Source organism: Zeus faber, assembly GCF_960531495.2.
Source record: "Zeus faber genome assembly, chromosome: 1".
In the NCBI taxonomy this organism is placed as follows: domain Eukaryota; kingdom Metazoa; phylum Chordata; class Actinopteri; order Zeiformes; family Zeidae; genus Zeus; species Zeus faber.
The window spans coordinates 43,474,544-43,489,160 of NC_137193.1; the positions used below are offsets into that span (position 1 = coordinate 43,474,544).

At 40.0% G+C, this 14,617-nt stretch overlaps 1 protein-coding gene across 1 annotated transcript in view; it reads right to left on the reverse strand.

The window, feature by feature from the left end:
- Positions 1 to 14,617, reverse strand: part of fbn2b (fibrillin 2b) — an 84,351-nt gene that overhangs the window by 20,419 nt on the left and 49,315 nt on the right. Inside the window, exons 12-36 of the mRNA XM_080009205.1 lie at positions 14,104 to 14,247; positions 13,385 to 13,504; positions 12,867 to 12,992; positions 12,500 to 12,622; positions 11,845 to 12,120; positions 11,228 to 11,281; positions 10,679 to 10,804; positions 10,403 to 10,528; positions 9,204 to 9,323; positions 8,217 to 8,354; positions 8,057 to 8,107; positions 7,730 to 7,855; positions 7,033 to 7,260; positions 6,584 to 6,709; positions 6,355 to 6,483; positions 5,791 to 5,916; positions 4,770 to 4,895; positions 4,334 to 4,456; positions 3,663 to 3,788; positions 2,469 to 2,594; positions 1,843 to 1,965; positions 1,437 to 1,559; positions 1,223 to 1,348; positions 741 to 863; positions 2 to 124 (exon numbers count right to left, since the gene is read on the reverse strand). Of these exons, the coding sequence (XP_079865331.1) occupies positions 2 to 124; positions 741 to 863; positions 1,223 to 1,348; positions 1,437 to 1,559; positions 1,843 to 1,965; positions 2,469 to 2,594; positions 3,663 to 3,788; positions 4,334 to 4,456; positions 4,770 to 4,895; positions 5,791 to 5,916; positions 6,355 to 6,483; positions 6,584 to 6,709; positions 7,033 to 7,260; positions 7,730 to 7,855; positions 8,057 to 8,107; positions 8,217 to 8,354; positions 9,204 to 9,323; positions 10,403 to 10,528; positions 10,679 to 10,804; positions 11,228 to 11,281; positions 11,845 to 12,120; positions 12,500 to 12,622; positions 12,867 to 12,992; positions 13,385 to 13,504; positions 14,104 to 14,247 (3,258 nt within the window). The remainder of the gene's footprint in view (position 1; positions 125 to 740; positions 864 to 1,222; positions 1,349 to 1,436; positions 1,560 to 1,842; positions 1,966 to 2,468; positions 2,595 to 3,662; positions 3,789 to 4,333; positions 4,457 to 4,769; positions 4,896 to 5,790; positions 5,917 to 6,354; positions 6,484 to 6,583; positions 6,710 to 7,032; positions 7,261 to 7,729; positions 7,856 to 8,056; positions 8,108 to 8,216; positions 8,355 to 9,203; positions 9,324 to 10,402; positions 10,529 to 10,678; positions 10,805 to 11,227; positions 11,282 to 11,844; positions 12,121 to 12,499; positions 12,623 to 12,866; positions 12,993 to 13,384; positions 13,505 to 14,103; positions 14,248 to 14,617) is intronic.

A 14,617-nucleotide genomic window follows, 5' to 3' on the forward strand; every position in this document is an offset into this window, starting at 1 on the left:
CCCACACAGCCTACTCCGGTGGGGTTGAGCTCAAAGTCGGTGGGGCAGTTGCACAGATAGCTTCCTGGAGTGTTCACACACAGCCCGTTGATGCAGTTCACCGGGTCTGCGCACTCATTGATATCTGCAATAAGAAATCATATATACGTACACCCAAAATCCAAAGGCAAACAAGGAAAGAAAGGGTTATACTATTCTTGTTTTCAACCTGATTTTGAAGATTAAGATTCAAGAGAAAATCAGTGATGAAGGGAATAAACTGACATCATCAAAACATCTGACATCATCTAAACATCATCTATCCCTAACCCGATTACTATTATTTAATAACTGAAAGTATATACTGTACATTGTAATGAATCAAAAAATATTTTCAATATAAATTGAAGCTTTATTTAGATTTAACAAAATAATATTGGTTAAATAGGTTCATTAAATATTACACTTTGTTCATTTATACTGATACTTTTGGGATGATCTGTGCTAGTAGTCGCTCTGCATGTCACACAGTATAAAATAAAATAAAATTGATAAATTTGATTCTAAATGTGTAGCCTGGAGAGCAAATCAAGGGCCAGGGATAAAACCATTCACTCATTATCATGATTCACTGATTTTTATTTGAAGTCTATTTTTAGGGGGAATGTAAAGCCTATAATGATTGTATCACCATCATCATTGTGACATTTCTGGAGTTTCTGGAGATCCAAGAGCTACGTTTGGATTTATCCTGTACTTACCAGTACAGTTTCCACCGCTGCGGTCTAGTTCATAACCATCATCACAGACACAGCGGAACATCCCTGGAAGGTTCTGGCACGTCCCGAACACACAGATGTTCTGGAAGTTACACTCATCAATGTCTATGACAAAGGGGGGGGGGAAATGTGTAAGTATTTGTTTTTATTGTAGACCTTATCCATCCTGGAAGGGGAACCCCTCTTTGGGATCCCACCTCAAGACCTTGAGCTTTCCTTGCACAAACAGTCCTTTGAATGTGGTTTTGTCAAGCCCACTGATTGTATCTGTGATAAAGGGTTATACAAATAAATTCCAACTGACTAGAAGTTGATATTTGATTATCAATAAACATTTGATGAAAGCATATGAAGAACAAGGTTCATTGGATCCCATTGAACATTGGATTCCAAAAAAAATAACAACCCTCAGCTCAAAATGGCAACTGAGGGCTGTTACTTATTATAGCGAAGTGTATCTCTACCTTGACAGGCCTTGCTGTCCTCTGTCGGGGTGAAGCCCATCTCACACTCGCAGCGGTAGCCTCCTGGGGCGTTCAGGCACTGGCCGTTCTCACACAGGTTCACGTTGTCCGCACACTCATCCATATCTGAAACGGAGTTTGTTGTGAACGGATGATCCAATATCAAATTAAATAATACCTCATCGAGAGTGATTTAAAGGCTTCTGAGTCATACCTGAGCAGGAGAAGCCATCCCCGTTGAAGCCCTCCTTACAGGTACAGCGGTACGAGCCTGGCGTGTTGACGCAGTCTGCATTGGGGTTACAGTTGTGGTCTTCTGCTGAGCACTCATCCTGGTCTGCAGAGAGAAAAAACACAAAAATAATATGTGCCTCTTTTTAAAATAATAATAATATAATTCTGACTGAGTTTTTGGTAAAGTTCTTTCTTTGTTTGCAGTATACTGTCTTCAGAACAAAGTGGGTAAGGAAGCAGGAGGAGATGATCTTAGAAGTTGAATGGCTTGCATACAGGCTTTTCTCAGCTTCTTTAGACTGTATCTTCTTTCCATCTAAATGATCTCATAATATATTAGATATGTAGTGTTTACAACTCTGAGATTTACCAGACGAATCACTCACCCACGCATTTGATTCCGTCTCCGATCCAGCCGTCTCGGCACCGGCATTTGAAGCTTCCAGGAACGTTCACGCAGGCGGCGTTCATGTCGCAGTTATGAGCTCCAATCTCACACTCGTCGATATCTGTGGGTATGGGGACTTAGATTAGCATGCCTTCCAAAAAATAAACATATTTTACTGGCTGTTCATTTTTCACCTACAAACATCAAATAAAGAAATAGTTTTGTTTCCTTATTGGTACAAATACTGACAGAATGTGTGTATATTTTAGTCTTTATTTTATTTTCTTTGGCATTAAACACCACATTGTTTGGGATGCAATGTAATTAAATAACTGGGAAAATGTTTTCACTTAATGTTGGTAGGATTGACGGACATTTTTAAACTACCAAATTATTGCAATAATAAAACATCAAGGCCATATTAGAGGGGTTTTTTTTTTGTCAGAAAAGAGACTGGTAGAGTAGTTTTTGCATACTACACATCATACATAAATGATTTGTTTTAAAAATCGAGTTCAGTTAAGGCTCCATTGTATGCATGGATAAAATGAATCTCTTTTTACCTGGACTGATAGAGACCCACATAACAGGAGTGTGTGTGTGTGTGTGCACGTGTGTGTGCACCTGTGCAGCCCGTCGACCCCTTCTTGACGAAGTATCCCAGCTGACAGTGGCAGATGAAGGAGCCCTTGGTGTTCTCGCAGTCGCCGTGGAGACAGATGTTTGGGTTCAGGTCGCACTCGTTCACATCTGCACAGAGAAGGAGACGCACACACACATATACACACACAATCAATATGAACATTCTGGCTCTGGAGAACACAGTGACAGAAACAAAAGTGACAGAGCGAGTCACAAAGATAGATGGCAAATCAAATTAGGAATACATATATTAATGAAGCGTTTAAAAATAAATATGAAGTATAGTATATCCTTTATAGTCTTTTTTAATTATTATATTGTAGAAATATATGTTAATTATATATTTTCTATTCATAATATATTTATTGTTTATTATATATTTATTATATGTATATATATTTATTGATACAATTTCCTACTTTTGTCAGAATGTGAATTTTTATAAATTTTTAGGTTTATTTTATATTGATAATTCTGTCTCTCTATCGCTTTATCTATCTAACTATCTAGAATGAAGGGAAGGAGAAAGAAGAAGAGACAATAGCAAGACAAATACAACTTGAAATTAAAACATTTTAGAAAAGTTAAAGTTAAAGCGACAAATTATTAAATTATAAACAGGCCGGTCAAATTGTCAGATAATAATGCTCATACAAAACGTAGCCCCCCCACCCCCCACGGGACAGAGGAGGAAGGCAAGTGATGCACCTGGCACCCACACTTAAGCTGGCACATGCCGGCACTCACTTTCATTACACCACAGGGTTTGTTTCACCCTCTGACTTGTACATGCAAGTTGATCTGCCAGGCCAAGCACATCTGGTACCTACACCAGTACTAGGGGGTCGATCCCCAAGCCCTCTCCCCTCCCAGCTTCACGGACTCAGTCCGCGGCTCCGGGAAGTAGCGAGGTCCATGCAAGGGCTGCTGTAATCTAGGTGTACATTATATTTGTGTTTGTAACATAGATGTTATTTAAATGTGACCGATAAGGTTCAACATGGTCCGGTAATAAAATATATTTTCTGACACAAGTTTTACGACAGTGCTGTAAAAAATAAAAATCAAAATAAACTCTCGGGGCACCAAATCCAAAATACTAAAGTTATATAGTGCTGCTTTAAAGAGTCAATTGTTCCAATCAATTGATAAATGATCGATTTATTGTTATCTCACCGATGCAGGTCCTCATGTCCATGGAGGCCATGAAGCCGTCATAGCACAGGCAGCGGTATTCTCCTGGAATGTTGGTGCACTGGCCTCCATCACAGATGTCCGGGCTCTCCTCACACTCGTCGATATCTGAACGACAACAAAGAAACAATTATTGACCTGTAAATAATAATATATTTACAGATAAAAAGAAACTGTACAAACTGGATAAAGACCTACGTATATTTTGACTTTCTTAAGTGCCAAATTGATTTGATTTCACAGTGCTCCTCTTACTATAGTGCCTACCATTATTTTCACAATTTTATTATCACCATAATGCTGCAATCTACCCATTCAAATTCCCTGTATATGTAGTTCACTGTTAGTAGTATTAGAATTACATTATTATTATTATTATTATCACCATTCTACTGTTCATCACTCCATAGATAGATATATTCTACAATACTACACTCAACAATACTTTATATTGGGATCACGAGTTAGTTCAGTAAGTTGTACAATTGCTGTTAACTTCTGTTTATATGTCTCCATATATTTTAGTTCAAATTTTTATGTTTTTTCACTTGCATTGCTCTGCCAACTTCTGCTGCTGTAACATTTTGAATTTCCTATTTTATCTAATATCTTAAATGACTAATTAATGCCAGTGGACAACAGGTATAAAATACCTGCACAGGTTCGGAGGTCGGGCATGAGGGCGTATCCTTCACTGCAGCTGCACTCATACTTTCCCTCCGAGTTGGTGCAGTGTGTGTCGCAGCCTCCGTTCATGATGGTGCATTCATCAATATCTGCATTGATAAATAAAAAAATTACACCGTTAGAATTGAACAACAGGAACAGATGTAATAATTCATAATTAATAATTAAAACCTTATTTTAACATTAAGATACATGGAAAGTATAACAATACGAAAATGAAAAATACAAGAAATGTAAATGTTCTAAAAGTTAATAATAAAATGAGGGAGAATAATGAAGAAGCATTAAAAATCAAATAAAATGGGTGTCGAAGTCTCCCAATGTAGTTATATGGAACCGTGGAGCTCAACATAGAAGCATGTTGTATTTTTCGGTGTGTGTGTGTGTGTGTGATCCACTCACCCACACAGCCCTGGCGGTCAGGTGTTGCCTGGTAACCGGTGTCGCAGGCACACTGGTAGGTGCCGACCATGTTGACACAATGCCCATTCTTACACAGGTTCTCACTCAGCTGGCACTCGTTCACATCTGGAGGGACGGAGAAATACAGATTCTACTCATCGACTGGGTTCTATAAAATAAGTTATGTCCAGAGATCTAGATGAATGATGAAGAATTAAGATTCTGCTGGGGGCTACATTTCCAAATGATTGCCACTTTAGTGTTCTTCCAAATTTTTTTGTGGCTACAATTTCTACATTTTACTACACCAAAAATTTTAAACCCTATAACTGTATTTTTTGGATATTATTCTCTCTTATTATTTTATACTGCTTTTGCATGGATGTGTTATTTTAATTACATTCAGCCAGCATGTATTTCTGACATTGAAACATTTTGTAACTGGCATTTCCCAACTTATCAATGTTTTCTCACTTGGTCCCGTGTTTCCCAGCCAAATAACACAAATAGGCCAGAATATTAGAAGAATTACAGTAGTTTGATGGAAAGCAAATAATTGGTTGAGATGTCAGTGGCGGGACAACAAAAGTCAGGTGGGACAACAAGAAAAACTGACTCTTTTTATTCAAGGACATTTAGTCATATTTAGTTACATTATCTAGTGAAATTAAAATGTAGAAATATTTTGTTTTGACCCAATGTTCCAATTTTTATGGCATTACCACACCCCTTAACGCTAACGTTCTGTCGTATTCAGAGGGCCAATCTACATTAAATCAGGCCAAATTAGAAACCCTCAGTTGAATAGTTAACAAAATCGCTACCATATGATATAAGAATGACATGATAATGTATAATACAATAATGACAATATAAAATATTGTACTCTGTGAACAAAATTTTTCAAAAATAATTTATTGCTGTTACTAGTCTAGGTTTCATAATAGAGTCCAGATGAGAATGAGATGATCTATAGCACCGAGTGCGTGTGTGTGTGTGCTTGTGTGTGTGCATGGCCCACCTTCGCAGGCCGCCCCGTCGGGGGTGAGCGCGTGCCCGGGCGGACACTCGCACTCGTAGCTTCCCTCTGTGTTCAGACACGTTCCTCCATGACACAACAGGGGATTCCTTTCACATTCGTCAATGTCTGAGAAAAAGAGAGGGAGGGAGAGCAAGAAAAGGGGGGTGCAGAAAAAATGAACGGGGGAATAATACACAGAAAGAGAGATGGAGATGTACAGAATAAAAACAATGTGTTGAAATTAGTCTTAGTGGACCCTATAATCAGGATCTGCATGAGCACCATCTGCAGCAGGAGCTACAGTAGCACTTTATGAAATATTTTAGACTCGGCACTGACGACACTAAATCTGACAATTTACTTAAAATAGTTTCAGTACATTTAAGAGCAAGTACTTAAATACTTTTACTTCAGTGGAAATGTCAATGTGGTACTTTCTCTTTCACAAGAGTAATTTTGTCTCAGGGTATTTGTAGTTTTACTACAGTAGAAAGTCTGAGTACTTCCTCCACTGCTGTCACACTGCGTGAGTGTGTGTCTGAGTGAGTTAGCGTCACGGCTTACCCATGCAGTTCTTCATCATCATGAAGCCACTCTCGTAGCCTTCGAAGCACTCGCACTCGAAGCTGCCGGGCGTGTTAACACAGGTACCGTGGCCACACAGGTCCGGCGAGATGCGGCACTCATCGATGTCTGCACACACAGGAAAGCATCGTCGAAACATTGATTTCTATGCTCAGTACTCAAAAGATACTGGATACTTCAGTTTGTCTGTTCGGTGCTGCTTCAGTACCCGTGCAGTTCCTCTCCTCTGCCGTGAGCGCAAAACCACTGCTGCACCGACACTTGAAGCTGCCGATGGTGTTCCGGCAGGTTCCGTGTGTGCACAGACCCTGGAACACCTTACACTCGTTCACATCTGTTGAGAAGGGGAGCCCAGGATTAGATTAACAACCTTTTACATCAGTAGACCTGATTTTCCACTTTGACCCCCTCATACTAAGTCATCTGGGTAAATACTAAGTAAGGTATAATGTACAGTCCGGCAGACTGTACATTATACCTGTGGAGCCATATGAGGGTCGTGATCCCAGGCGGAGAAGTGGCACACTGTGACAACTATCATTGTTGACAGATCAGTGGTCTTTATCGAGAAATAATTTATGGCTATTACTCCAAAGAGCCATGTAATAACTTTATGAGAACAGTGTAAAAATCCTCAAACTGAACCTCCCCTCTCACCTTTGTAGAAGGGTCTTCCGGTCAGAATATCCCCCCTGTTGGCAAAGCCGGGTCCTCTGGGGCAGATGGCCCTGTACTCGGCCGTGTCTGCTTTGGGACACTCCTCGCAGTCGATACCCCAGGCGGCGCCCACCGAGCAGCAGCACATGTCCACACGGTATCGCCCTGGCAATGGTTCCCCGCACTCATCCTCGTGCCACTTCATGTAGCACTGCTCGCTGCGGACGTCTGCAAAGAGCCGGGTCAGCGGTTGGATGAGACCAAGTAGAAGGACGCAATCAACTTAGGCAAACAGTTTGGCGCAAAAGGGTTAAACTTAACTGTAAACCTTAACTGTAAAAAATGACAAGGCACTTTGACTTAAAACACTTGACTTGGAAATGTCGCCTACACTTCTAAAACTTCGGTAAGTAGGCCATTTTAGGTCAAATATTAAAGTTGTGCCAACTTACAACCACAGCACCTCTGGAGTTTTTATCTCAAATGAGACAACTCAACTGTGTAGTTAATATAACTCATTCATATACACTAAAGACAGTGTCCTCTTTTACAGTGGTTGCAATAAAGTTGCGTGCCAGAACATTGTTCAACTAAATCAAAACAAATACGAAAATAATTTGATGTATCATATATTATCTTATGCATCATATGTGTCATACTGTAGTTGTTTGTGGATTGAGTGGTATTTTCCTCTCACCCACGCAGGTGCGTCCGTTGCCGTCCAGCGTGAGGCCTTCCGCACACTCGCAGTTGAACGAGCCCTGTGTGTTTACACAGCGACCGTTGGTGCAAACCCCCGGGAACACCTCACACTCGTTTATATCTGGAGGGAGACAGACATGACAGACACATTATCACCATGAGGGACACGCACCCAGGCATACGACATGCTTAATGCCCAGCTAATTAACACAGAGAACATGAAGGGACATCAATTGATAATTACGGTGATTCGAATACGACTGGGAGGGTCATGAGAGCAGAACAGTGAACTCTGACGTCCTTCACGGCATCTTTATCTTACCTTCGCAGATGAGTCCCTTCATACGAGCAAATCCTCGAGAACAAGCGGTGTCTGGGGAAACGGAGAGAGAGAGGGATCAACGTGTCTGTCGGTCCAATACGTATGCGTGTCTTTCACCGTTCCTTCGTTCATGTTTTCATGTCTTTGTGTCTGTACTGACCGATCTCGCATCGTTCGCAGGGGCTTCCCCACGCCGCACCCAGCGTCGAACAACATTCCGACTTGAGCGTTGCTCCATTGATGTTGACCTCGCAGCGGCCATCTTGGAGGTTCAGCCAACATGTGCCCTTCATACTGTCTGTAGTAGTAAAGAAGTGGAAAAGGGGCAGAGATGCTTTATTCAGTGATGAGTCCTAGTGCACCACATGAACATCGAGGCAGGTGAAGCTCTTTCAGTGGTTTTCTCTTTGCTGCTAAAAATCCAGTTGGTTGCATTCCTAATAGACAGAACAAATCTTCGATCATTGCGGAAAAAAAAACACTTTTCCCCCAAAATCGCAAGGCCAACTGAGTAAAAGAAAAAAAACAAAACAATGTACTCTCTCTTTCATCCATACCTGAGGGACGGAGCCTTAAATCAAAAACAGAGACCGAACCAGAGGAAAGCCTCTCTGCTCCTACATTATGTATTTATCTAATGATTCATTCCCCGGTTCCTGGAACAATAACATCTGCCGTCCGCACATTTCTCTGAGACTCTTCCAATTTCCCAAACCAGACGAACCTCCAACGATGTGCATTTTCCTCCTGCGATACTTTACAGGCTGCCAAACATGTCAGACCTCGGTACAAGGTCCTGAGGAAACACTGTAAGTCATTCTGAATCACGGTTGTGTTTGTCTTCTAAAACCTTCTTTTTTTTTTTTGGCAATAATCAAGACCAGATTTATGAAGATATTGATCTAATGAATCCTTTAACTTTGCCTTTTCTCATTCAATCTGTAGATGATCATGGGATGGCTCCTGGAAAACTGGGCCAGGGCCGCGTTTATTTACATGACACAAGAATAAATGTTGACTTAAATAAACTACAATTATTCAGGCTGAAATTACAAAAATTACTTTATATCGGAGATCCACTCTCAAGTCTATTCAGTCCCCTGAGGTGCTGTTGTAGCTTTTTTGTTCATTTTGGGGGCAGCCTTACCCACGCAGATGGTGTTGGTGGAGTCTAGTTTGCTGCCACGGGAACACTCGCAGTTGAAAGACCCAACCACGTTGCGACACACTCCGTTCACACAGGGGCTGGACTCACACTCGTTGATATCTGCACAACACATGAACACACACATGGCAGGAAACACTGTGGGTCAGGGACGGAAATATAATATACAGTATGTCAAAATATGTAATTATTTGGCTCTAGAGTGTGTACATAGTTTGTCTTTGAGCAACACAGTTACTGGAAATACACTGCAGCGCATCTGGCGATAATAATCACTACATAATGGTTAATGTTTAGGTGTTTGAGTCTTATGTGTGCGTACAAAGTCCCATTGAGATTTAGAATCTCTTTTTCAAGAGAGAAGCAGCCAAGACAGGCAGCAGAATAACATATGGGAGAAGGGTTCTAGTTCTCAGTAAGAAAGCAATGACTTAGGGATGCAATGATACATGGTATGTTATCGAAACGTTCAGTAAGCATACATAATCGCTGTATTACGATATCAAGGTAGAAGCCCACACAATAACCCCAAAATAAACCCCTGGGATGGCGGTGTCCCTTTTTATTACGAACTTCTCTTCAATCGCTTCCACTCGCACAGGGCGCTCGCTTCACTTCTCTCTCTCCTCTCCTCCTCTCCACTCTGACTCTCCGTGGAAACCCGCCCCCTAGACAACTGGGCCAATTACCCACTGTCCTGGACACCTCCCCTCCAATCAGAGGAACTTGTGCAAATAATAACAACCCACCAATGAATTTGAACCCCCGTCTCCCCCCTCTCTCCGCAGTCATACACACAGCGTTACACTAGTTATTTATGCCAGACTACTATAAAAAGGTTTTTTACGCATTTTAACTTTATTTTTTTTCTTCAATATAAAGATACCGAAACTTTACTCTTACTGTGACCCAAAAACCATGATGCATACCGAACCATGGGCCCGCTGTACCGTTACATCCCTATTATGTACAGTGGCATCCTAACGATGTAGCCTCCAATTCTTTCATTTTAGATTTAAAAACATTTCAAGAAATCAATTTGGTGACTTTTAAATAATTCATCAAACACTTCCAGTGTATAAATGACCTTTGTTGCACATACATCAGGGACAGAGATAAAGAAGACATCATTGTGTACCATAATTTGCATGTTCTTCTACATGTGTTCAGGAGCATCTCACCTTCGCAGGTCTCTGAGTCGGGTTTGAAGACAAAGCCCTTGGGACAGGAGCAGGTATAGGATCCAGGAGTGTTTCGGCACAGGCCATTATCGCATAGCAGGCGGTTCACCAGACACTCATTGATGTCTGAAACAGGGAAGAGATAATATATAAACACAGTATATATATATATATATATATATATTGAATATGTCCTACAGTTGATGGATTAACCATGAGTTAATAGGACTTTTTAACTCATAAATCATACACTGAATCGGTCACTAGCCGGCTTACCGACGCAGTTCTTGCCACTGGTGTCAGACTCGTAGCCAATGTTGCAGATACAGCGGTAGCTTCCTCTCAGATTCTCACACATGCCGTTCTGACAGATGTCTGGGTCCAGGGCACACTCGTTGATATCTGGACAGGGTGAGAAATACATATACGCATACTTATATATATTTATATATATATATATATATATATATATATATATATATATATATATATATATATATATATACACATATACAGTCCATATTGTTGTAATAACATATTTAAAACAATATTTATACAGTATATATATATATATACACACACACACACATATATATATATATACAGTATATATGTATGTATGTATGTATATGTGTGTGCATGTGTATATATATATATATGTATATATATATATATATACATACACACACACACACACACACACACACACACATATACATACATACTGTGTGTATATATATATATATATATATACACACTGTATAAATATATGTTATCTCTTATCTCAATAGCATTGTTAGTACAAAAATGAGGACTGTTGCCCACCTCTGCCATCAGCAGTGATGCCGATCCCGCTGCTACACACAGCCTGGAACTCAGCTGAAAAATAAACATAAAAACGTTGATCAGAGTGAGAATCAGAATCAGGATTTAGTGTACAGTATTTATAGTTTGCACATACATATATTGGTGGTTGTCACTGACTCTCAGTTCATTACAGAACATACAGGGAAAAAAAAGTAAAGCAAACTTTATGAAAACTACAGTCCCACCTTAATTCATAAGAAAAATAGAATCATCAACAGCCTTAAAGTTGATTCCTCTCCCCAAATCGACCAGTGATCGCCCTAATCAGTAAAATGTTTGTTTTCCAGATATGTTTTTATTGCGAGTCAAAAAAGCATTGTTAACATGCAGCTGGTCATTGGAATTGAATTAGCTCCAATGTTGTTGAAATTATGTTAAAAATATTATTTTTCCTGTCTACCAATCTATATTTGATATTAAAAGTAAAAGTTGAATCAATGTCTTTTTGATGTTGATGAGAAGCATACAAATGGAAATTTGAACCAAAATAGACAGAGCTAAAAAGTTAATTTTTGACATTTATTTTATGGCTAAATGATGTCCCGTGTTTGGGGGTGGGGTTGCTGGCTCCTCACCAGAGTTTCGGGCGGGGCATGGGTGGCAGGGCTCTCCGAACCCGTGTTCAGGGTTGGCACAGCAGCACTCGGACTTGGTCACAGCACCGGGGAACGGCCTTGAGCATGTTCCCATCTTGATGGCTCCGTAGCAGGTGGTCCTCATGTGCGTGTCCACACACACCCGGCCATCCACGCCGATGGCCAGGCCCGGGGGGCACTCGCAGCGGAACGAGCCCTCCGAGTTGATGCAGCGACCGTTCATGCAGATTCCAGGCGTCTGGCACTCATCAATATCTTTGAAAAACCATTAGGGTAAAGACAGAAAGTGTTATTAGTTCAGCTTGTGATTTAATAACATTTTTGGAAGATCGTTAGAACATGCAAATTAAAGAAAATATTTTTCTGTTTGATCCAACACCCATGTACATATTTCAGGCAAGGCACGTTTATTTATGTGGCATATATCATACACAAGTGCTTTACATAACACATTAAAGGAAATATATAGAGCTACAATAACTTCTGCATAATATGGAACATGAAAGCAAGTTCCTTTCAATAATCTCTTCCGGAGATGATTATGAGATGATTGTAATGAATGATCAAAAAAAGCGAACAAACTTAGAACTCTTTGGGAAACAGGACAGAGTTTCTGTGGTTTTTCTGTACATACCGGTGCAGTAGCGTCCATTGGGTGCGAGGGCAAAGCCAGGTTTACAGATGCACTTGAAGCTACCGTCTTCGTTGATACACATCCCGTTCAGACACATGTTAGTGGTGGCACACTCATCGTGGTCTGCCGCAAAATAAGATCGGAAAATTGACAAAGTCAAAGTTTAAGCAAAGGCTGTTCACTCTTAACACAACTTTCAAAGGATAGTCATCTCACTCTAAGGTTTCTCATGCATATCACCATTTACATTTCATATTTGGAGTTAAAGAGTTATGGTCAAGTTTCAAATATAAAACTATACATTACTATAAAAACTCAGTATCTTCTTGGACTGATACTAGTGGATGGTGAGGAATTTCTGTCTCACCGATGCAGTTTTTTCTGTCCGGTGTGAGCTCGAAGCCGGCATTGCAGATGCACTGGAAACTTCCCTCGGTGTTGACGCAGCGCCCATTACGGCACATCACTCCGTTAACAATGCACTCATCGATATCTGCACGGAGCAGGAGGAGAAGGGGAAACAATAAGGACAGATTGGTACAATTATTTATTTGTCGCTGTCATATGTCTCATATCCCTCAAAATATTAAAGAACATAGAGTACTTAAAATTAAATTGTGTGTTGTTGTTTTTTAAACATTTCCTTGGCTGCTGGTTGTAAAAAGTGAATGCTTACATATTGACTATTCATTAATGAGAAAAAATGTAACTTAAAAAATAATTATATTGGGATATTTTCAGGGGTTTCATTCAACAGCGATGAAATGTTTCATTGAAAGGTCTTAATATTATTGCAATAAAACACAATTAATAAAAGTCATCTCTATCATGAAAAATGCAATTGATGGTATATTATTCTTTGGTAAGTTGAAAGCTAGAATGTACCAATGCAGGCCTGTTTGGTGGGGGTGCCCTGATAGCCCTCACGGCACTTGCAGTGGTACGACCCGGGCGTGTTGACACAGTCTCCATTGATGCAGGGGTTACTCACACACTCGTCGACATCTGGAGAGAGAACAGACATATAGAAAGTCATTTGAATGCATATAACTAATGCATCAGTTTATTTTATTGTTGACCATTAGATTTATTGTAGTGTATGCTGACTTATTTTTCAGATTTATTGTGTATTGGTAGGTTTTACTTGAATTTTTCGTTCGTACTTTTACGGTATATTGACAAATATTTCGTTTTCATGGTTAACTTTTATGTTTATTACATGCCATTAATTCAAATTTTCTATGATATTACTTCATAATTATTGCCAATTTTTCAATTTATCGATCAAGCTATCTATCAATTTATTCACTTATTTAAATGTATAAGTATGTGGTTGTGTATACTGTACATATAGTGCTCAAACCATTGTCGGGGTTAAAGTATTTTCATGAGTTGTATTCATAGTGGAATTGTTATTCATTAACGCCTACTTATTGTGTACAGTTCTTTAAATGAGCAACAGGTGGCAGTGCAGTGCATATAATTAACCAGCGTTAGATTGAGCTTATCTGTCTGCATAGAAAACAGTTCGGTTCCAGCCAAACTCTCATCCCATGACAATCAAGCTTAACATGTGCAAATGTGTATGTGTGTAGAATTCTCACCGATACATTCCCCGCGGACGTCCTGCCTGTAACCCATGTTGCACTCGCAGCGGTAGCTGGTGGGCGTTGGCGTGCAGCGCCCGTTCAGACACAGGTTTGTGAAATGCTTGCACACATCAATGGTTTCATTCACGGAAACAGTGCCTGCAACACACAACAGATAACAGATAAAACCAATTCAGATCTCTAGATCAGAGGTTCTCAACATTTGATAACTTTTTGTCTCTGGGATCACAATTTAAGATTTCTATTGTTATAGATGATTTAGTGTCTGTACTCTCGTTAGGGAGATAACGGTGACACTATGATCAAATCAGTCGATATAGTACATCAGTGGTTCTCAACCGTTTTGCTGCCAAGGCCCCCCCGTGTCCCAAAAATATTATATACAGGGCCCTGATACATATGATACAGACTTTCACCCTGCTGTCTTCAACCAGCATCTGTATCTACAAAGATGATGCAAGTGTTTGCTTTAAAAATAAAGTTAGATAAAAAGTTGAATGTTTTTGCT